Here is a 24,252-nt window from a genome sequence, read left to right as displayed (position 1 = left end):
CAAATACAAGCTGTCATACAGCACAGATTTACATACACAGCTACAGACAGTACAACCAATCATAACACTGCATTGTGGCTACTAATTTATAGTACCACACTGTATTGTTTTGAGACTGTGGTGTTGGAGCTATCCTTACAAGCCAAAGATGGCCAATGCAGAAGAAAGTATAAAGGGATACAATCTAGGTGCACATGATATGCATTTTCCCTATGCCATTCACCAGCCTTGGTACTCATTCTTACCTCTCCCTTTCACTTCTTGTTTGATAGACGAATGTTGCCAATATATTAATGATCAATGTTTGTTATAATGTTTCTTTTTGTATTTTGGAAAAACTGAAACCAAATTCACAACTGTTTCACTGGACACTTGGAAACTGCTTCTTGCCTTCATGGTAACAATATTTATCTTATAGTACACATGGCCTGCTGTGTTTCAAAACATTAGAATCTTTAGTGCTTTTCTGTTTGACTCAGAGACAGTGGGTTTGTGCGTAATATTTTACTTTATAACACATGGCATGCTTATTAAAGCTCTACTGCAATACCCAGTTTACTAGTTTGTCTATAGTAATGACTGCATATGTCCCAGAGAATATCTCTAGAGATGTTTTTTTGTAAAAAAAATTAAATAAAACTGCACAATGTCAATTTGTATTATATTGCGTTAATTATTGCAGGGGAGGACTAAATGCCTATTGTGACCATTACCATGGTAATTTCATACCAACCTATTCCCATCTCCCGCATAAACACCAACCCAGGTTATGTAGTATTATCTAATGTGCATCAAAGCTAAAATGTTCTATACTTGGTTATCAGTGACTACATAAACATGAGAACCTAGTCCCTAACATAACACAAAAGTTGTTTTCATATTGTTAATATTATATTAATAATAATAATAATAATAATAATATATTCATTAATAATAATAAAAATAATAATATACACTTAGAGTATTCAGTCTATCTTCTGCTCATCTTGGATGTCTACAGTTTTGGACATTTGAGTGGATATAGAACAAGTAGCCAATCAGATCATTGGAATTTTCACAGCAGCAGATTATTCTATTATTCAGAATAATAACCCTACGCGTTTGCTGGATATTAATCTATTCATGTAGAAAATAAAATATTTTTCTGAACCAGATGTTTTAGACAGTCCTGTGCATTAGGGACAAAAGTCTATGATAAAGAACTTAGAAACTTTCCCAGCGGAATATTCTTTTTAAACAACAATTTGGTTCTCAAATATCAGATTTAGGGGTAGAGTCAATTCCCCGAATTGCTCTTTAGAACATCGCATTATTACCATTACTACGGTAATTTTAACAATGCGGGGTATTGAATCTACCCCTTAAAAGCAGCATGCTAAGGACACAAATAGAGAATGAGTCTCATTCATAATTAGCACTGAACGGGTTTAAAAATCTGAACAGAAATGTCACTAGCACTGTGGAGGTTAAACAGGGAACCAAGTAAGCATTAGAATGCATCTGAGTTTCTATTAGCTGCAAAGTGTGTGGCAGAAATCCATGACTTAATTTCACAGGTATACGTCACTGGCTTACGCACACTATTAGTAAAACTATATTGGCATAACCCAATTAAGAGATGTAATAATGCCAGAAAGGAAGATAGAGACAAAGTATTACTAATGGATTAACCTTTTACTGGGTTCAATTTTTCTTCTGTAAACACTATTCATTTGCATATGGGTCATACATATTAAAACCGTAATTTAAAATGTCAATAAATAATGCATATCATGGCTACATTATTTGCCACTCTTCAAATTATTCTGCACAAGGAATACATGAGAAAGAACACGGCGGCATTGCACAAGAATATAAACAGAAACCATAATGAAGTCAAAGAAAGTAATTTACTAAGTGCAGGCACAATGCTACTGCCTGCCGGGCCACATTCATTCATCATTACTCCATTGAAATGGATACAGCCAAACATAGCACTCTCACAAGAGCAAGCACTTCCGCACAATGGCATTAAGGCAACAGTATACCACTACATAAAAAAAACAAACCCTCACAGGTACTTGTCTTTAAAACATGGTGAAGATCATTTACACACAATGCAGACACAGCACAAAATAAAAGAAAAAACAGAAATATATCAAGGTTTTCTGTTTCAGAATTGTGTGTACCCAACAGGTCTCCTTCCCCTAGCTGTCAAAAATGCTGAGGCATGCAGCTTAACAGCTGGAGAGATGATGTTCTCCAATTCTATAGCTTGGCACTAAAAGGACGGCACCAATTTATACATTTAATAGGTCCCACATATAATACACCATTATACTTTCTCATTGCTAATTTCTAGAATAGCACTTAATGACGTTCACCAACATCCAGAATGATCCTATATTTTGTGCAATATTGCCTAAGACATGCCAGTGTGTGTGTCCGGCACGAAAAATGTAAAGCCTACTATCGCCTCCAACAGTACAGTTATTGGCTGGACAGCCCTAATTAACCATAGGTAAAAGAAGAGTGACCTATCAAATTTGGAACATGACCCTGGTGAATTTGGGAAGTGGCTTCTTTATTATTATTTCTGAACACTAGTAAGTGGGGTTAAAAAGATTTCAACATTCTTAAAAAATAAAATATACAGTTGAAATGGATAATACTCCTGTTATGTTATTGGTTTCACAGAACATATTATCAAAAGACACATACCAGTAGTCTTCAGTGGAAGAGGGCGAGCCGCATCCGAACAGAAGCATGTGATGCACTGTATCCATAGTGGCATGAGGCTTGAAATCAACTAGAATAGAAAAAAACATGTTATTTATTTTCTCAACAGCAATTTAAAAACTATAGATTTTGAACTTCAAGCCAGTTCCAGACATAGTGTAGTGTACATTTCACAGAATTTATTCTGCTAGCTCAGGGTTTCCCAAACTCAGTCCTCAGGGTTCCCTAACAGTGCAGGTTTTCCATATCTCCTTGCTGGAGCACAGGTGTATTCATTACTGACTGACACATTGAAACAGATCCACAGGTGGTCCTAATTATGTCACATGTGATCCAGAAAACCTGCACTGTTGGAGAGCCCTGAGGACTGGGTTTAGGAAACCCTGTGCTAGCTCATATTCTCATGACAATACTGAAGTACTATTCAGATGTTTCAAAAGTCTAATGAAGAGGACAAGGTACACAAACCACAGAAAACGTTCACATTAAACCTTTTTTTTTATATTTTAGGAAAGGTCAAATCAAAAGATAAAAGGTCAAATTAAATTAGAACCAACAACAAAATAAAATCTATTTTTTAGTTGTTAATCTTAATATAAAATATATGTTAAGCCAAAACAATTATGGAAAAGACGTCCGATAACCAGAACAGGACCCGTCCACCCAGGAAAGATACAGACAGGGTCAATGATCCTGATTTTACCTTAAGGAAGGATTGTACTCACAGGTGCATGGCATGGGTGTGATTGCTGTGGTGTGTTTGTTAAGAATAAAAGGATTGTGGGATCTGGTGGGCGGGGCATCTGACGATGAGTAGCAGACGACCAATAGTTAGGCCTGGTAGAGTTTAGTTAGTGTCAGAAAGCCGTGGAACATTTAATGATTGTGTTACAGTGTTGTGACAAAATAAAACAACAACTGGTTAAGAAGACCGGAGTAAGGAGTCACTAATTTAGTAATTCTTACACAATGTACATGGTATGTTCATGTCACAATAAAAATGTATTGAAAGAGCACTGAAATATAGCATGTTTTTTCAACTTTTTTTTTTTGGATGTTTTAAATATGCTTTCATGTGTTTCTAACTTTGGTGTTTCACTAATAATAAAAAAGTAAACAAAAAACAAAAATATTTAATTTTACTTCTTAATGGACTTCCTATTGCTGCCTCAGCCAGAGCTCTTTGAACTTGCCTGTGGTGCTTTGCTCCATGTGGCCTCCAGGGAGCAGCATACCAACAGGATTCAATAGAATTCTGCCATCGCTGCTTATCTCTTGGATCTGGGGATCCAAGCTACATGAACCCAAATACTGCCAGTACTCTTCTATCACACTCAATCCTGAAGGCTGCCCAGAGATACAGTGGGGGCTCACAGTGTTGCTTTCTCCTGTTCCAGAGCATGGAAGGAAGCACAACACTGCTGACACCTGCCAGACCCATATTGCACCACCATGGGGGTTTTTAGTTCTTCTGAAACATTTCCACTTCGGCGTAGTACATTTTTACATTTAACCCACTGGCACACTGCACTGATCAAACAGCAGGCATACTGCAAGACACTTCCTGGTGAATGTGGATGTGGAGGAAGGGTGACTACATCATCTTTGCAATTATTCAGGAGCTTGTCAAACACGGCCATAAGCCTTACCATTCTGTACACACAGTAACAAACTCCGAGGCTGCTCTATAGTCATACTGCAATATGTATAAATTTATTTGGTGGTACCCATACAGTTCATATCATGAGATCAGTGGCAGAACTAGCAATGGTGCAGCAGGTACGGTCCACCGGGGCCCATGGAGATAATGGGGCCCGCAGCATGGGGAACTAGCGAGCTGCGGGCCCCAGTTTCCTCCTCCCTGCTTCCCCGCATCGGGGCCCACAGCTCGCTAGTTCCGCCTCTGCATCAGATTATGCAAAATATTGAATCATTTAATTGGTTTAACTGTCAACACTAAGGGGCATATTCAATTGTTGGCGTTACAGCCTAAAGTAACGCGCCCCCATGCACTATTACCGTCTCTACGGCAATAGTGCGCGCAAATACCGTTATTACGGTACTTTTCACGCTGGGTTTCAGCTCGCGGCTCAGGGAGCTGCGAGCTGAAACCAGGCTTAATATTACCGTTATAACGGTAATACTTTTTCCGCAGCTGAAACCGTCAACAATTGAATATGCCCCTAAGGGTCATTTACCAACCGCAAAAAATGCGTCCAGTAATGCTGCTATCATAGTACCCTTCCCCCAAAATGTGTTTCAGTCCAACTCACTTTTTTTTCCATTTTAGAAATAGCTTATTCATTAAATTTCAACTTGTCAATGGTTGCTTGGGTTCGCCTTATTTATAGCTTAAATAAATCATGAGATATTGAATTGGTCCGTACCACATTACACAATACCATGCACTCCCTAGTAAGGCCGTGTACAAATGCACGTGATATCCTATAAGAGCATTAACGCTGCAGTTTTCCAGGCAAATACCCCTCACTATGTAATGCGCTCCTTAAATTTTCAAAACATATAAATCTCCGGTAAAGTGCTGTTGTAGAGAAACAAAACATACGGCTCTATGTAAATAACGACTGACGTAATAGATAACCACCACTGAATAGAAACAATGCTCGAAAGGAAAACAGCTGCTTGTATTGGCACAACCGATATGAAATCTAAATATGGGCCAGTGGATACACTCAGGAAACGGAAATATACACTAAACCATAGAAACTCAACTGCTGACAGCTGTCAGTTAAAGAATGGAAAACAACAAACATTCAGAAATAGAACTATGGTAGAAGTCATAGGTCTATAAAAATGGCAACCCCCCCACCCCTCAAAAAAAATAGTTTGTCTGATGGGAGTTTTACCCAGCTAATGTGTTAAGTGTGCAGCAAATTGTTAATTCGAAGAATTGTAACCAGACTACACTATTTCTTCTGGCTGGTATTCAATGCAGACACCAAGGGATATATTTACTAAGCTACGGTTTTGAAAAAGTGGAGATGTTGCCTATAGCAACCGCTCAGATTCTAGTTATTTATTTAGTACATTCTACAAAATGGCCTTATCTGTGAGGAGTTTGTATATGTTCTCCCCATATTGGCATGGGTTTCCTCCGGGTGCTCCGGTTTCCTCCCACACTCCTAAAACATACTAGTAGGTTAATTGGCAGCTATCAAAATTGACCCTAGTCTCTCTCTCTCTCTCTCTGTGTATGTTAGGGAATTTAGACTGAAAGCTCCAATGGGGCAGGGATTGATGTGAGTGAGTTCTCTGTACAGCGCTGCGGAATCAGTGGCGCTATATAAATAAATGGTGATGATGATGATCAGTTGCTATAGGCAATATCTCCACTTTTTTAAACCCGCAGTTAAGTAAATATACGCCCAAGTCGCTGTTGGCTACTATGCAATGCAGTCCCAAGATTTCTCTTAGCTACTATACAAAATACTTACATAGCTGAACAGATGGGGATAGGCGGTTGCTAGCCTATAACTAAGGTTACCTTAAGTGTCTTCATGCAAATAAGTCATGTGACAAGTGGGTGGAGCACAAAAAAAAACATTCTTGCATTTGTAAAAATGTATAAACAGTAGAAACCAATATGTTTAACATACTTTATTAGAAAAACAAATTAAAAAACAGTTCAGTCCTGAAACGTTTGTCTATAGGGACTTCTAATTGTGTAGTCAATATACTAAAGAGGATGAGCATAATAATTAGTAATAAAAATATGCCTAAAGTACCTTTATATTTAACACCACATAGTAGAATTTTGAAGAATGTGATCATTACTTACTAAGGAGCCAAACTGCTTATGACAGCACATATGCCCCTTTCATTTAATTTAGGGACATGATCTGCCCAGAAATGCAGAATTTTTAAAGATAAGAGGGTTTGCAGAACAAGAGAATATTTTGAAATTGGAGGAAGACTGAAAGGTATAAGAAGTAAGAACTGTTACAGAAAGGGTAAGAGATCCATTGAATAGTCTCCCTGCAGTTGTACTTAAAAAGCATTTTAAACAAATCCACTCCCAACATTAAAGAAAACATAAACAAAATACACACAAAGGCAGACTCCCTGCAGGTAACATTCTGCCATCAAAGTCTATATTTTTCTGCAATTGTGACGATATTAACTAGGCGAGATGTTGCTTGCTGAATGCAGGCTTACCAGGTACTGCGTCTGACACAGCCTCCACAAGTAAAAAATAGATTAAGTGAAATATTGAAATGAGTTTTAAGGGGTTGATAATGTGCATTTAGAAAGGTGTTCCCAGTCTAGTGGGCACCCACTGATCATTGCTTCGATAGAGCATTTTTTGTGCCATATAGGGACTTTTTGCATAGAAGAGGCTCAAGGCTTCCATGTTTACTCAAACATTTCATTAGTGACCCTTTTATCATGTTGGTTGTTTTTTTTTTTCAATCTGCAAATGTAAAGCCCTTTGAGCCCTATTAAAAGAATTGCTATTATTAAACAAATGTAATAACAAATCACAGAGAGCAATCCCGCAAATAACTGTGTAATAGTCTGCTAGGAGCTACATCCAGAAGGCAAAAATGATCGGGTACTTACAGATGGAGCAAAGTTCTTAATTTGCCCTGCCACCAGCTGAAGCAAGAGCTGGTGACAAGGTGGAATTTCACCCTATATATGCTTCTGCGGATGGAGGAACAGCAAAAAGTCATCCACGCTTACTCCACAAGCCATGACATTGGGAAAAGAGGAGGGATGTATTTTACTCAAGCGCAGTGGAGAATACTTTCCGTGTTGTGCAAGGTGCTGAAACAATTCAAAGTAGTCACCTGTGAAGTGAGTTCAGACACTGCTAGCTTGAGTCAAGTGATTCCCTTAATTAGACTTTTGGAAAAGCAGCTTGAGAAACTGAAGTAGCAGATTAAACAAAGCAATTACGCCAAGTTTGTCGGACTTGTAGATCAAGTACTTTATTCGCTTTGCCAGGATCCAAGAGTTATCAAAATCTTGAAATCAGATCACTACATTTTGGCAACTGTGCTTGATCCTAGGTTTAAGAGCTATGTTTTCTCTTTGTTTCCAAATGACCCAGATCTGAGGAGATGCAAGGAGCTCCTGGTGAGCAAGATGACAGCTCAAGTGTTGCGTGACAAAACAGAGTCTCCTCCTTCAGATTCTCAGTCAACTGCAGCTTGGAAAACCCAACTTGGCTTTCCCAAGTGACCCAGGGATGATGCAGATGACTCCGCACAACATTTTGACATCTGGTCTGGTCTAAAAGAATTGACCAAAAAAGTGACACCTCTGCCATAACTCCACCTGATCCTACTATCAACATCCAAAGGATGGTGGAGGATTATTATAACAACACCTTAGAAATAGACACATCAAACAGTCCCTTAACATACTGGGAGGAAAAAAAAATTGAATTTGGAAACCCATGTACCAACTTACTTTGCACTGCCTAAGCTGCCCACCCTCCAGTGTGTACTCGGAAAGAGCTTTCAGCACAGCCGGGAACCTAGTCAGCGATTGGAGTTGGAGACTACTTCCTCAAAATGTGGAAAAGATGATGTTCATAAAAATGAATTTAAAGTTCCACGAGTAAGGCCTTTCCCGCCAATTACATCAAAATACCCGCACTTCTGTAATGGTGGATTCCAGCGGTGATGAATTAATAATGTGTGAGGATGATGTACAAACTGATGAGGGTGAATATGAGGTGGAGATTGATGACAACAACATCTTGCCACAGTAGAGTTCATTAACAGCAGTGTTACCTTAGGTGCCTTAAGGCCATTGTTAGCTTGTTTTGTGGGGGCTCAAACAAACCAAGCACATCAGCCTCAAAAGTGGCCCTCTTTGTCACTGAAGTGCTTGGTTTGGTAAAGTGTGCATGTCCTTTTTAAGATCCAACATAAGGGTGGGTGGGAGTTCCCAAGTACAATTCCATCTTGCACCACTTTTCTTTTCAGCTACCGCTGTGTGCCAAGGTTACCTACATGTTGTGTGCTTAGACACCCATTGATCTGTAACTTCACCTGATCCTACTATCAACATCTAAAGAATGGTGGAGGATTATTTTAAATTTTTTTGAACAGTATAACGAAAAGAGTTTTATTAACAAAGAACAACGTTGCTTGCAGAAATAATGTAAGCATGGATGTCTAAAGTGACGTATAACTGTATTACCTTCCACTCTGCTGCTGTTTCATCGGTATTGCAGAAAGTGTTTGCAATCTGCACTTTACGTCAAAGGTACCTAACTATATTATAATTTTTTGGAAATTGGGGCCGATTCGAAGCTCAGTGATGAACTTGCTTTTTGCTGTGAGTTACAATGGCTCTTTTTAGTGCATTGTCTGGCAACCTGGATTGGTCTGGGTCTGATAAAACCATGCATCTCGGGAGGGGAGTGTTCGTGCTCGTCGCCATGTATTCGCTGTAGAATTACCACAGTTATCCAAGGAAAGGCTGGAGCGATCAACTGAACCATAACCGATTTCATGATCCAAGAACGATTCCATCTTGCACCACTTTTCTCTTCTGCCACTGCTGTGTGGAAATGTTTTCTAGATGTGCTATGAACTGGTGTGTGTTTGTGTCATTGCTCTGTCGCTTAGCATCCAGCCAGGTCGCTGCAGTATTTGTTTGAGAGTGTATGGAAATAATATTGTGAGGTGGTCAAAATTGACTGCAAATGATTTGAAATTAGTGTTAGTGTTATTGAGGTTAATAATAAAGTGAGGGGGGGGGGAAGCAAAAATATTAGATTTTAGGAAAAAAAAATAAAAAAATATCGGGACCAAAACCAAAATATGCAAGGGCGGTTTTGCCAAAACAAAAACTAAAACACAAAGTTAATCCAGATCCAAATCCAAAACCACAACACGGGGGTCAGTGAACATCTCTAATTTAAACAAACAGATTTTAGTGGGTACTCGGTAAATGTTAAAGTAATATGGAGAAACCTTGGCACAGTTATCTATTACTGGTGCGTCATGATATTTTTGATGTCCTATTATGTCTCCCGACAATTATAGTATGTGGGTACCTTAGGAATGGATTTAAGATGAACTTAGACAACAATGATACAAATTGTATTTTTAGCAGTTGTGAAAGACTTTTTTTTTTAGATTTATACATTCCAGCAAAATATGGATTGCCTATTCATTAATCAGATGATTTATATTAAAATAGAGGCCATTAGAAAACAAAATGGTGTTATCAAATATCAGCGACATTGATTCCATCGGGCTTTCCACGGCACATGTAAGTAAACGTGTGACATGCTGCAGATTCAATCAGTCACCCTGTAGAACAGCAGACATTTGTTTACAGGCCAGTCATGTGAGTGAAAGCAACGGATGAAGATGACAGCTACATTTCGTGGCTGAGTAGCCAGATGTCAGGCTCAATCCTTCTGAGTGTCTCTAAGACACCCTCAAGCCATTAATATTGTTAAACAAAATGTAAAATAGACTGCAAGTATGTGTCATACTTGCAAATCATTTATTTCCGTCTCTGTACGTGAAATGTAATTGCAGCAAATAAAATTCAGCCTACTGGCCCTTTTTTTAAACTGGGCAAGATGTATATGTAACCTCACATAGGATCAGAGCCTCTGGTTCCACAAGGTTATTGCCCCCAGCAAATAGATTTCATTAATATATACAAAACATACATATATATTACATCTTTACCACTGAAAATTTAATAAAACATTCACTATGCATAATCCTGGCTTAATATGAATTTAAACCCATGCAGAAGACAAGTTTGGAGAATTAGCTGTAGTTCATTACTGGAGAGTTTAGCTTCTTAATAGAACTACGATTTTCGGTTGTTTTGAAAGTAATGGTGGAAACTGGCGGCTCACGTGCCGAATGGGGTCTGAAAAGAAATTGTATCCCTCTTAACCAGTGTCATTTTCTCTCTTACATACAGCCTCCTAACCAGTGCAATTCTTCATCTCTGGTTTGTTTCCCATTTATTCCAAGGTCATGAAATGAACATTGCCTATGCCGCAGGTTAGCCTCTGAACGCTTGGTAATATCTTTCACTAGCTCGACTGTGAACACTTTAGGTTATTGATCTGATCTCATAATGTGATCTGTTGCTTCTCTGCAAGAGTAAAGCACAGCCCATTCATAGGGCTAAGATACGCTTAATACAGCTCTGAAAATCACGATACCCACAACTGGTTTATTGAGATACTTTTATTAATTAGGACTTCTGCAAAATATTCTATAATCAGTGCATCACTGAAAGTAGATAAACATAAGTGAAATTTAGTGGTTAGGGATATTTTCTGAATGTTATTTTACACAATTATGCTATTCTGTCATTACCACCTTAAAGATGACATTATGGCTGATTTTAGACTCGCTTGTTGACAGCCGCCAAAGTTAAATGAAGGCGATTATAGTTAGTGGCACAAGGAATTGAAGTAATATCTACATGAAATTCCATTATCATACCCAAGAAGGGGTTTGTTATTATCCATAAATGGTTTCAGGAAAAAGCTTTCTTGATGGTGCCATGAATGTATCACTAGGCTAAGTGCTCCACAATTACACACACCACACAGACATCAGTTTAATATTACTTAGTGAAACAAACACTTTTCAGATATAAAGATTTGGGAAAAAAGTAGTTTGGAATACAGAGAACAAACACAGGGTGTGAAGTAATGCAATGTTCTACAATGAACTTTTCCAGAATAGTGTCAGTTTTAAGATATATGTGAGAAGTGCGTTGGAGCCGATTTCCATCCACTCTAGTGGCAATTATCTTGTATTGAAAATCAATGATCCACATATTTTTCTATTCACCTTCTTTGTACAACTGCTCAATAAGTTTTTTTTATTCCATTAACATACGACTCATTGGCATTAATCCTAAATTTGCATTGTATTTTATTTGTTGCTTAAGCTGGGGTGGTGTGAGCAGGGGGGGGGGGGTGTCACAAAAAAAGCCTTGAGGGGGAGGACCTGCATCAAATAAAATAAGCATATACAGTAAGTGCATATGAATTTACATTGCTTATCTAAAGCGTTAACATCACCTATTGACAGCAAAAACAGCCATTTGTGAGCTGAACCACTGTTCAGGAAAATAGAGGTAATCAGCGCTTCAGTGAGGTCACTGATTCCTAAGAAACCGATAGGTTGAATATTAGTTTAGCCCACAAAACAGCTGTTATCACTCTGTGTAGGGGACCAGAGGTGCTTTAAATTATCTAGTCATGTAGAGAAATTATCTTTTTATTTCAAAAGGGAAATAATTCTGCTCCAAACCAAACAGTGTTTCCTTTTACCATATGAAGAGATACATATACATACACACAGACACACAGTATGCTATATATCAATGGCTCTATGCAATTATTTGCGTGATTTATTTGTTATAATTTCCACCCTTGACTTTGCTCCGGAGTTATAAGCTATGTATGAATACTTATTCCGTATGCACTGCAAACGTCACATTGTGAAGAGGATCGCAGAGAGATTTCTTTTTTATGTTCGACACTGTGGTCAGATCAGTTTAAGTTTCCAATTAGAACAAGCTTATATGTCATAAACTGCTGATGTCACAGAGCATCCAGACCGAGTCTCTGGTTTGCCTCAGGCATCAGTAAATAAGAAGGTTGCATATTGCGGGGTTGTAGCACATGCTGATTGTGATGTGTAGCAACACAAACTGATTAACGAAATTAATGTTTCCATTCAAAAAAAAGCATCCCATAAAATACCAATGGGTAAAAGAAGCCTGAGTATTAACATGGTGTCACTCAGAACTGGCGAGTATTGTGTTGTAGAGTCTGTTCCCATTTAATGTTGTTTTAAAAATATGCCCCATATACAAGCAGTCGTTAGTTTTACATATTTTTCCTGCAAGCGTTTCCACAAGACACATTTACATGACTTGTTTCTGAAGGAAGAATCTTCTCAGCACATTTACATCCATTGAACAAGGGCCGTCTTATTGTTCAGCTAAGGTATATTGGTGTACTGAGCTAGTGCCACCAAGAGATCAAAATAATATGAAAATGGACTTGAGGCTAGTATGACATAACAAATATTAGTATTTTATTAACTGTACTTCCAGGTATAGGAAAACCTGTTTCAATGATGAACAAATGTAATTTTCAAAACATGCCCCAGTCTTGTTAACTGTCCAGTGTGAGTATAGTAATTACATATTAAACATAAATTACACACAATCATGCTGCTATTTTCATGGACTGGTTACTACTACTCAGGGAAGCAAGCAGCCTTGGGGCCACATGTGGCCCACTGAGCCTTACATGCGGCCCCCATCTCCTTTCTGCTTTATACCCATCAGTCCTCATCTCTACGCTATTACCCGTTGTCCCCAGCTCTTATTCTGTACTTTATTTAACCAGTAAATTTCACCTGTGACCCAGATGTTATTGTCTAGAAGCTGGGCTAGAGGCTGAAGCTTGGTAGGTAATAACGTAGAGAATAACACTGAGCTTCATTTCATGATATGCCCAGAAAAATCAACTTCCACTTCTATTGACCTTCTCCACACAACAGTGCCAGCAGCACAACTGAGGTAATAGAAGGAAGGACCTGCAGACTGTACCACACGGTCTGGCTCCTTTCTCTGCAGGAAAGAGTGGCGTGATTCTGGCATACTTCAGTCAAGAAAGTTAGTTCATTTTTAAGCATTAATCATTAAATTAGTAGTTGTCACCAGTGCTTCCAAATGAGGGGTAAGTCGAGGATTTGAAGAGTGCTTTGTATGCAGTCTGAGGGAAATCTGAGAGGTAGCCGAGCGACATTTTAAGAAGTGGTAGGAATAAGACGTTTTTGGATGAGTACGTTTCACAAGGGGCATATGGGATTATTTTGGATTGAGTGGATGGGTTTAAGTGGCGGCCCTTGAAGTGTATCAGGTTGCACATCGATGCTCTAGTGTCACCTTTGCTGCCTTCCCTCCAAAGCTCATCCTCTACGGAGACCTCCTTAACCATCTTTGCAGATTAAGTTAATATTCTTATTGTTACATGCAGATACTATATCAATAGATATAATGGGGGACATATAGGATAACAGTTTTACAATAAACTGTGCAGAAAATGTGGTGTTGCCGTTAGCAACCAATCATAAAGTAATTTTTTGCTATCCCAGTTTAGAAAATGAAAGCAAATCTTCGTTTCGTCACCATGGGTCGTATTACCTTTTCTTCACTGGTACCTTTTCAATAGATGTCATTAGAAGAGTTTTTAAATAAACAAACTTATATTCTTCACTGAGTTCCGGCACCCATTTAACGGATTTTCCAAGTTTTAAAAGTAACTTTTGAACATTTGATGTTTGGTTCACGTGGAATTGAATCGCCCTGTCGAGCATAGCAGGTCGGCGGCAAAATCATTAAAACCTTGCATGCGGCTGCTTATGCGCACTGCTCGGCTTGTGATTGGTCGTGCGCCGACCGTTATGCTTCGTTACACAACTGGCGTGTGTGTACAGCGATTGACTATGTTATGCGAGTTCTGGCACCTTATTTCTTACAAAAAAAAAAAAAAAAAAAAAGTATATATTTAATATATAAATGCCTAGTGGCGTCTCTCTGTGTGTGTGTGGTAAAAAAAAACAAGTTGCGGCGCCACCTGCTGGGCAGAGTTATACACTGACCTACTAAATTCTTAGTGTGTGTGGGAGAAAAAATTCAATAAAGGCTGAAATTTGGTAGGGCTCAAACTCATTTTCGTGAGGTAATTTTACCTCATGAACACACATTAAAAAGGCCGCTTGCGTCGGGAAGTAACGCTCTTCCCCTGAGGAGGCCTGGGCTAGGCCCAAATGCATGACAAGAACCCTTTTAAGACCTTAAGTAGCTTGATTTGACTAGAATGCATGAGTATCATGCACGGGTTAACATATATATATATATATATATATATTTTATGAAACAAAATCAACAAACAACACTTTATTGCAGGGGTTTAGCTACTTTTTAAAAGCAAACTATAATAGGAGAAAAACAATGGGGTCTGTACCCACTTTACCCAGGAAGAGCATAAAGTGTGTAATGTATGGACACAGATGAACTGAATGGATTATACTCACAGGCAGGCAGGTTCTGCTATACAACTCTGCTCCTTTGCCTCATGAATTCTTGTGAGACAGAAGAACTGCACAATATGTGCTCTGACTTGGAATCACAGTCCACCTATTTCCATACAGAGTGCACTTTATGTTCTCTCCTGGGCAAAGGGGCTCATAGGCACTATGGGTTTTTTAGTATATGTATAAAAGAACAAGGCGCTAGATCTAAAAAATAAATAAAATCATTTTCAAAAAATGACCGGCTCTTTAAATTGTCTCAATGTCACTCTGACCTAGCAGACAGGCATTCTTTTCAATATACAATTATTATAACAAAATGTCTGCAGTTGGGCAATCAGCTATCTGCTTCATTCTGTTCAAAATGCTCTTTACAAATAGACACAGTGGAAGATTCCATTTTTTGTGCTCAATCAATATTCCTGAGAAAGCAGCCTGCATATTCATTAGATGAACTAACTCCTAGGAGTATATTTACTAAACTGCAGGTTTGAAAAGGAGGAGATGTTGCCTATAGCAACCAATCAGATTCTAGCTGTCAGAATGTACTAAATAAATGATGACTAGAATGTGATTGATTGCTATGGGCAACATCTCCACTATTTAAAACCCGCAGTTTAGTAAATATACCCCTGAGTCAACTAATAGGTTAACTATTTGCTGAGCCCACAAGATGGCTGTCTCCACTGTGCGGAGAACAGAATCTGGAATATTTCAAAATATGACATAATATAATCTAAGGCTAGTCATAAACAGAAAGATTTCTGCATGGAACCATTACGGTCAGAAATCTATGTTTAACTAAAAGTGACCAAAATCAGCACATAACTTCCATAGATTAGGTATTTTACCAATCTCTATCATCTACAGATAAAAGTCAATAGTAGGAATGTTATTATTGTGTTTCCAGTATATTTAGATTCATATCCTCTAAAAATCTCTAACTAGCTCTATAATAAAAAAATTAAAATAAAAAAAATTTGATAGGTAGATATTTTAGGTTTCCAGTGATACAAGGAAGCCCTAAGTTTATATTAATGTTAATAAAACATCAACTTGCTGTGAAGAGGATTCTATTAGACACAGAGACGGAAGCAGCTTCTTACACCTCCTAAGAATTTATTTTTTTCAGTGCCAACTATTACCATGGCAACCTCTGAGCCACGCTCTCTAGAGAGAAGCCAGTCTTACAGCCTCCTAGATCCTTTACATAAAACATTATTAGGTCTACCTAACAAGGCATGACAAAAATAACTTGTTTAATGAAAAATTAATCTCTATGCAACACAGTTTGGGACTGAAACAGTATGACTATACCATACTACGGATACCAATAAAGCTCTAAAAAAGGTTTACTTGGTACCTTCTGTCATTTTTCCTTCATTTCATTTCAGACTCAGTTCCCCCCTTCTAAAGAGTTAACTAGAACGGTACAAAACAGACACTACAGAGACATAAAACCTGTTTTATCAATTGTAAACAACAGATTTGGAGACGTTAATAAATAAAGCTTCCGCAGGACATAATCACGGACAAGCGCACACTTTAATGTTAGGCCCTGCTCCTAACTTTTTATTTAAAATAAATTGAGTTGGGAAGTAGAGAGCTCTGTAATGAGCCCTCTGCTCTAAATGCAGACACTGGCACCTAATGGGTGATCCTGAATGCGCAGGCCGGCCTTCTGCAGCAACACAGTTCCGCTATGCAAGCAGCAGTGAGGCTCAGGGAGGAAGTGATGCATAATAACTGCTGGAGTAGTGTGGTGGCCCATATAGGTGAGGGATGATATTTTGGAAATGACAGGGTTAATGAAGAATAAAGATGATGAAAGAATGTTATTGATGGAGGAACATGGGGTTAATAACTGATGGACGTATGCTCACCTTTAAAAATAAATAAGTAAGAATTTCCTGTGTGCACACCAGTGTTCCCTCTAAGCTGAGCAGTCTGGAAATGATAGAGTTAAACATGTATCTTACTAGGAAACATCCTGCAGATTGTGAATGCAAACCTTTCGGGTGGAGCCCTCATTAGAGTGAACTTTTAACTCTTTCCTTTCCAGATTGCTCAGCTTAGAGGGAACACTGGTGCACACCCTAATGAAGTCTGCTGTGCTCGCCTACGTACAAAATGATCTGAAGGCGTGTTCTTTATCTGTATGTTTAAATATTCATATGGTAATTGTCCAAAAAAAGTCAACACTGTTGTGATGATTTGGTGGATGCAAAATGAAATTAATGTTAGTCAATGCGGTTTATCCTTAAAGTACACATGAACCTTTTTCCTGCGGTCCATTTTATTGCTATAGGTAAGACTGGTATAGAGAAAGCCGGCCTGGGAACTAGCTCTATATGTTCTTAGACTGACTTGTTTTCCAAGGCAAGCGACCAGACTACACCACACTCACTCACTGGATGGCTTTCCTCTATACCGCAAAGCTTTCCAGCTGGAGGAAGGTGGCCCAGGGCAGAACAATTAGAGGATGATGGACTAAATGGTGTCTCTCTGGGCCAATGGGGTCATGAGTCAACCCCTCCTTCTACTAACTAAACTGTGCACAAAGCATCTGGGACTTTCTGTTAGTAACTAATGCTCAAAGGATCACATAGAAAAGAAATACAATGAAATCAGAGGACATAATGAAAATTCCTCTTTAAAATTGCAGCATGCTTGTTTCTTATCCAAGTCCCATATTTTATGTTCCACAAAGTCTATGACAAAATAAAAGACACAATTTCATATACTGTTCTCCCAGTTTTAAAATACTTTTTATCATGGAGTAATAATATTTAGCTGAAATATCCTAACCTACAGAAAATGAAATCATTTACATTTTTCCAAGATTTTATTTGCAGCATCAATAGCCGAAAATGCTCTTCACTCCCTAAACATTTTAAACACAGTATATTAGGAAAATATAAAACCCATGTGGAGCAGAATTAAATAACTGGCCAGTGACAGTAAGCCAATAGCTTACAAATGGGGCTGCTCAGAAAGGTTTGCCATAGGCATCTGTATTCAGCTCCCCAGCTCCCATTACTTATACAGCCCCCAAGATAATGTTTGTTTTCTTGGCTCTAAATAGCTTTTTCCTGGTTGGTTTCTGCATCATGCAAGATAAATGTCAGTTCAGGTCTATTTGACAGAAGCTTAAAGCTCATGATTTAAGAAGACAACAGTTGAATAATGCTGACAAATTAAGACTTTTTTTTCCATATAATACATACCTACATAAGCTTCATTATCCACCGGCAGTCGGTAGGACTTGCAGAGATAGGTGTCAGACTGAAAAATAAATGGATTGTTCTTAGAAGCAGTACGCATCCATTTGGGTCCTTCTCATTTAAAATACAGGCAAGATCATTAGAAAGTGACAGTTTCATTTAGAATGTAGACAGCAAAGCAGACAACTTAGTGCCTCATCAAATGATTTACATAGCAAATCAAAATATCATAATAGTAAAGTAACTATAAACAGTCATCCTTTTGTGGCCATTATTTAAAAGTAAGACAGCAATCCCCCAGTCTAAACAACCAACATCAGGTATCATCTACCTCTACAGAAGCTTGCAGAATAGCAATGGGCTCTTATTTCATTAAAATGTCTTTGCTAAGAAATCAGTAAATTTCAACATTGGCTTTCACAAATAATAGTAGACATGTTAAAGTAGTAAAAATCAACCTGAATTCAATCATTTTCTTTGGTCAATTGTGCTTCGTGCAGGGGGTTGTATATGTTAAACTTACTTATGTGGAAATCCTCTTTGTAGACCTGGGGGTACACATTTTTTTTTGGGCTAAGGGCCAAATAGGGAGACTGTAATAATTTGAGGGTACAACAATAAAATGTAACGTCCATAAACTTGTAAAATACATTGACTGTACTACAGGAAAATAAAAATATTTGCATTCATGCCATAACTTAATATGTCCCTGTGGAGATAGAATTTTGTGCATCATGGCCAAGCCACGTAGTCATGCCCTGGCCTGTAACACATTTGGCCTACCTCACCTCTGTAGTACATTCCCAACTCTCCAATAGTAACACATTACTTCTCTCTGCTCTTCCCATGTAACAAATATCCACTGCATATTACAAAGTTGACGTATAGTGCGAGGGTCCCCATGCCACCAAACTTATGGGTCCATTTAAGAAGCAATAAAGAGACTAAAATTAGGCAAAAAGTGCCGAAAAGAGTCTCTTCCAAAGCTTCATCCTATTTAACAAATGCTTAACACCGGAGAAATCAGAGATTTCTTTGGCCTTAAGCAACCTTCAGCTGTTTAGCATCTACGGCACCATAGACCTCTATGGGGAGGGTGAACTGAATCTCTTCTTCGAGCGATGAAAAGCTTACTTTGCTTTTCACTACTAGCACTAAAAATGTAACGCCATCCCGAGATGGCGTTACTTACCTTGTCCCATGGAGTGTAGTCCCGCTGGGGAAGATTCTCTTCAAAGGCCGCATGATCCTCCGCTCCTTATGTCAGAGTTGATTCTTCTGAGCATACACAAGGAAATATAGGCGCATGCTCAGCAAATCAGCTGTTAATTTAATGGAGCCGGTCCCTCTCGCAACGAAACAATGAATTTTGTTGTAGAGAGGGTTTCTCAGCAAGGTCTGCCTGGCAGGTAATAATTCTTAAATAGCGGCGGTACAACTTTCTGTAACGCTGTGATCACACTTTGATTACGTCTCACTTGTAAGATTGAGTGGTAGCAAATTAAAGTGAAGCTTATTAATTCGGAATCGTTGACAGACGAATGGCCAGATACGACTGTAACTGCAAGGGCATGGACTGGGAGAGTTCCCCATTCACAGAATAAGACCTGCTACAAAACAGATAAAGGGAGACCAGGGATGCTTGACTGAAATACCGCTGTAGCATTTCTGTTCCTGGGTCCTCCTGCACTTGTCCTGCCTATCTGCAGGCCCAATCTGCGTGCAGGTTGGCCTTCAGTGGTGCAGACTACCGGCAATCTTTGAGAGTTTGTCTGCTATCTCTTTATTTGATGCCTTCCTTATTTCGGTCATCCAGACCCTGGCTACATCTCCAATGTCAAAACCATGATTTAACACTAGGCCATGCCCCAAGGCTCTTGTATTGGGAAAGTATTATCACAAATGCAATAAGTTACGCAAGTTAAATGTGCAATTACAAGTGTGAATTTGTTCTCTTTTAAACAAGCAACTGTGACAAAAACAATAGTTTATCGTCTTCAATCCAAACGTATATGAAAACGTTTCTGAACAGCATCTCAATGCTTTACCAATACACTACCATAGAATATGTTTTTATCTGCGTTGACCCATGTCACACAATGAAATAGAATAAGAGGTATTAAAAAATGCAACACAAATTAAATAAACGTAAAAAGAAAATAAGTAGTGTTATCTGGTACATGAAGTTCTATTATGAAGCTTAACTTGCGCTATCAATCTTAAACACAGAGCTTTAATGCCTGTGCGCATGTATCTGGTCGTACATATATAGTCTGAAGGGCTCTGGCAAGAGATAAAGAGATTATGGAATAGAAAATGGCAATGGTGATTTCCTTTAGCAGACTTGGTAAAACCTTTATCACCTTAAACTTGATTTTCAGAACTCTGTATATATAGGAAATGCTATTTATTTATTTTTTTATCTACCTATAGCGTTTTGCCACCTTCCTAAGAATGATCAATCCACTGAAGTCATTGACATGGATTTGCACGCTTTTGCAATTATGAAAGGTTCATATAGCTATTTCTATGAGCTCCTAGTTAGTTAGATAAGCTGCATTTTATTATGAGTTATGCTTCAGTCCACAAAATCACTGCCTACATTAAGGCTCATTTATTTTTATTTAATATAGTATTTAGCAATATTTGCACCAACCCAGAGTCTTGCCTCCTGGGCTAAAATTTGCCAGCCAGCCCCTGCCTGTAACATACAGTCAAGTCCATAAATATTGGGACATCGACACAATTCTCATATTTTGGGCTCTATACACCACCACAATGGATTTGAAATGAAACTAACAAGATGTGCTTTAACTGCAGACTTTCATCTTTAATTTGAGAGTGTTTACATCCAAATCAGGCGAACGGTGTAGGAATTACAACGGTTTCTTTATGTGCCTCCCACTTTTTAAGGGACCAAAAGTAATGGGACAAACTAAACAATCCTACATCAAACTTTCACTTTTTAATACTTTGTTGCAAATCCTTTGCAGTGAATTACAGCCTGAAGTCTGAAAGGCATAGACATCACCAGAGGCTGGGTTTCATCCCTGGTGATGCTCTGCCAGGCCTCTACTGCAAATGTCTTCAGTTCCGGTTTGTTCTTGAGGCATTTTCTTGAGGCATTTTCCCTTCAGTTTTGTCTTCATCAAGTGAAATGCATGCTCAATCGGATTCAGGTCAGGTGATTGACTTGGCCATTGCATAACATTCCACTTGTTAGCCTTAAAAAACTCTTTGGTTGCTTTTGCAGTATGCTTCGGGTCATTGTCCATCTGCAGTAATGTATGTGGCTCGGACTCTGCCTTGTATAATGCTCTGTGTAATGTATATCAGTCACTAGAAGACTCTCCATTTTGTACAGAGGTTACTAGAATGCTCTTTGTAATGTTTAGAGGTCCTTGTAAAGCTGTGTATTACATATTGGTCAGTAGAAGGCTCCCTGTGTGTGTATATATATATATATATATATATATATATATATATATATATATATATATATATATATATATATATATTACACAGAGCACTAAAATAGTCTGCATTCAGGGCTGATAGGTGTTATATTTAGTTATAGCTTAACATAACAATGTTTCATATATTTCATGGTCTATATAATTCACACTCATATTAGACAAACCACTCTGCCATAATTTGTCACACACATGTTTTTCGATAAGGTGCGCTAGTTGAAAAGCCTGGGCCATTTGTTTGTGTTTGCCTCCTAAGCTAAAAGTTGCTAGCCAGCCTCTACAAACCAACTTTACAGTGCAGTCCTCCTCATACAAATACATATACTTTAATATGGAGTTGGCCCCCCTTTTGCAGAAATAACAGCTTCCACTCTTCTTGGAAGTATTTCCACAAGATGTTGGAGTGTTTCTGTGGGATTTTGCACCCATTCATTCTGTAGAGCATTTATGAGGTCAGAAACTGATGTTGGACAAGAAGGCCTGGCTCACAATCTCCGTTCCAGTTCATCCCAAAGGTGGTCGATGGGGTTGAGGTCAGGGCTCTGTGTGGGCCAGTCAAGTTCTTCCACACTGAACTCATCAAACTATGTCTTTGTAGTCTTTGCTTTGTGCACTTGGGCACAGTCATGTTGGAATAGGAAAGGGCCTCCACGAACTGTTGCCACAAGGTTGGAAGCATAGCACTGTCCAAAATGACTTGCTAAGCTGAAGCATTAAGATTTAGAGATAAGGGGCCTAGCTCAAACCCTGAAAAAAAAAACCCAGACTCGCCCATCACAGAGAAGCACGATTTGTCAATCCACAAAACACGTTTCTACTGAGTCCAGTGTCTGTGTGCATTGCACCACTCCATCTGACGCTTGCCATTGGTCTTGTTGGCTGTAAGGCTTGCATTCAGCTGCTTGGCAATGGAAATTCATTCTACCAAGTTTCCACAACACAGTTTTTGTGCTGAAATTAATGCCAGTGGAAGTTCGGAAATCTTCAGCTATGGAATCAGCAGAGCGTTGGCCATTTTTACGCACCATGCGGCTTAGCAATTGTTGACTCCACTCTGTGATTTTACGTGGGCTTCTGCTTCTTGGCCGAGTTGCTGTTGTTCCTAAACGCTTCCAATTTCTAATAATATCACTTACAATTGACTAGAATATCCAGCAAGGATGAAATTTCACAAATCGTCCTATTGCAAAGGTGGCATCCTATTACAATACTACGCTTGAAGTTGCTGAGCTCTTCAGAATGACCCATTTTGTATAACAAATTTTTTCAAATGGAGACTGCATGGCCAGGTGCTTGATTTTATACACCTCTGGCAACGGGTCTGATTGAAACACCTCAATTCAATAATTAACAGGTGTGGCCAAATACTTTTATAGTATAAATATATCCAAGTTTCGAAACAAAGGTCCACCTAGACAGTTCTGTGTGTCAGAAGTTCAGGCATGAGTTTCTGTAAAACAATTTAATAATGTTGGCAACTAAGCTATAGGCTTACTGTGATCTTTTAAATAAAAGTCATTTATCATACAGAAAACACAAAACCTGCAGGAAATCAATGGAGAATTTGGATGCATATTACATGCAACATAAAATTAGATGGGCGTGACAAATTGTTTCTGCAAGGATACAAAATATCTTATTGGGTTTCAAAAAAAAATAAAAAATCAAAAACACCCAAAGTTTATTTTCAGAGTTTGTTTCAAATGAGTTTTTCAGAAACAGTTGAAAAGATTTAGACATTAACTGACGGTCTCTCACATAGTGTAGTGTTGATGGCAACAATAAAGTATTAAATCACAATAAAAATGCAAATTATTCCCTTGGTATAAACACATAGCTCAGGAAATAAGTGGAATTACTAGAGAAAGAGCAAACAGCAAATCAGCCAGGAACAAAATACCACATAAAACGAAAAGCCATCTAAAACTTGTAAATGAGTGAACATTCCATGAAACGAATGATATATTACAGTGCAATATTTCATAAGTCACATTCTTCCACATCAAACAATTGTGGCAAAGAAAACTGGAGAAATATCGTTGCCTGTTCATTTGCACTAAAACAGATGTGTTTTCCCAACCTATATTTGTCCAAGACAAAAGGAATTCATTTATAATTTTTGTTAGGAAAGGCTATGAGTGTCTAGGCTGTGTAGCTTCATTATTTTGTCCATTACACTCATCAAGAGACAGCAAGTTGAAGCTACATGCGCTTGTGTGGAGGAGTAGATCCAAAAGTGGGAAGGTCAACTATGGCTCCCCTAGGCGAAACAGTTTTCGGATAGTGGCACCCTGGTGCATTCTTCACTGTGTATATCAACCAGGTGAACCTGGCCTTTATCCGTTTCTTTTGCCTGCAGCCCATCATCTACACAGTGTAAATGCAGAGTTCTGCAGAAATTGTTAGCACTAGTGTGAGAAGTACTGGCGTGTACGGTGCCTACTATGTCCTGCCCAAAAGCTGATAAAAGCAGGGCTTCCTGACGCCTAGACCATATGATAGACACAGCGCTCTACAAGTCCACAGAGAGACATTTTAATTGCATGCCTTAATTACCCATATATCAAAGTTCCTTAAGTCAAGCTAACAATAACAGCAACTATCATACCGCAAACTATAAAAAGTAGGTTGGGACCCTGATTGGGACATTCATTTTTGCTCTTTTGTCACTCAAGTTTCATTTTATGAGACAAGAGGGGAATACTGCCTCCAACAAGGTGATCACCTTATGAATCCTCTCCAAATAGCAGAAAGTTG

General features: G+C 38.6%; 1 protein-coding gene across 5 annotated transcripts in view; it reads right to left on the bottom strand.

Annotated features, from left to right (window-relative positions):
- PAM (peptidylglycine alpha-amidating monooxygenase) overlaps positions 1–24,252 on the bottom strand; it is a 103,479-nt gene that overhangs the window by 67,013 nt on the left and 12,214 nt on the right. For all 5 annotated transcript variants that reach the window (XM_075181398.1, XM_075181385.1, XM_075181413.1 and 2 more), the window contains 2 exons: positions 18,026–18,083; positions 2,701–2,788 (listed from right to left, as the gene is read on the bottom strand). In XM_075181398.1, the coding sequence (XP_075037499.1) occupies positions 2,701–2,788; positions 18,026–18,083 (146 nt within the window). The remainder of the gene's footprint in view (positions 1–2,700; positions 2,789–18,025; positions 18,084–24,252) is intronic.

The sequence above is a fragment of the Mixophyes fleayi genome, chromosome 1 (genome assembly GCF_038048845.1).
Source record: "Mixophyes fleayi isolate aMixFle1 chromosome 1, aMixFle1.hap1, whole genome shotgun sequence".
Taxonomy (NCBI): domain Eukaryota; kingdom Metazoa; phylum Chordata; class Amphibia; order Anura; family Limnodynastidae; genus Mixophyes; species Mixophyes fleayi.
Note: the sequence above shows the minus strand (reverse complement) of the source record. Positions and strands in the feature narration are given on the sequence as shown.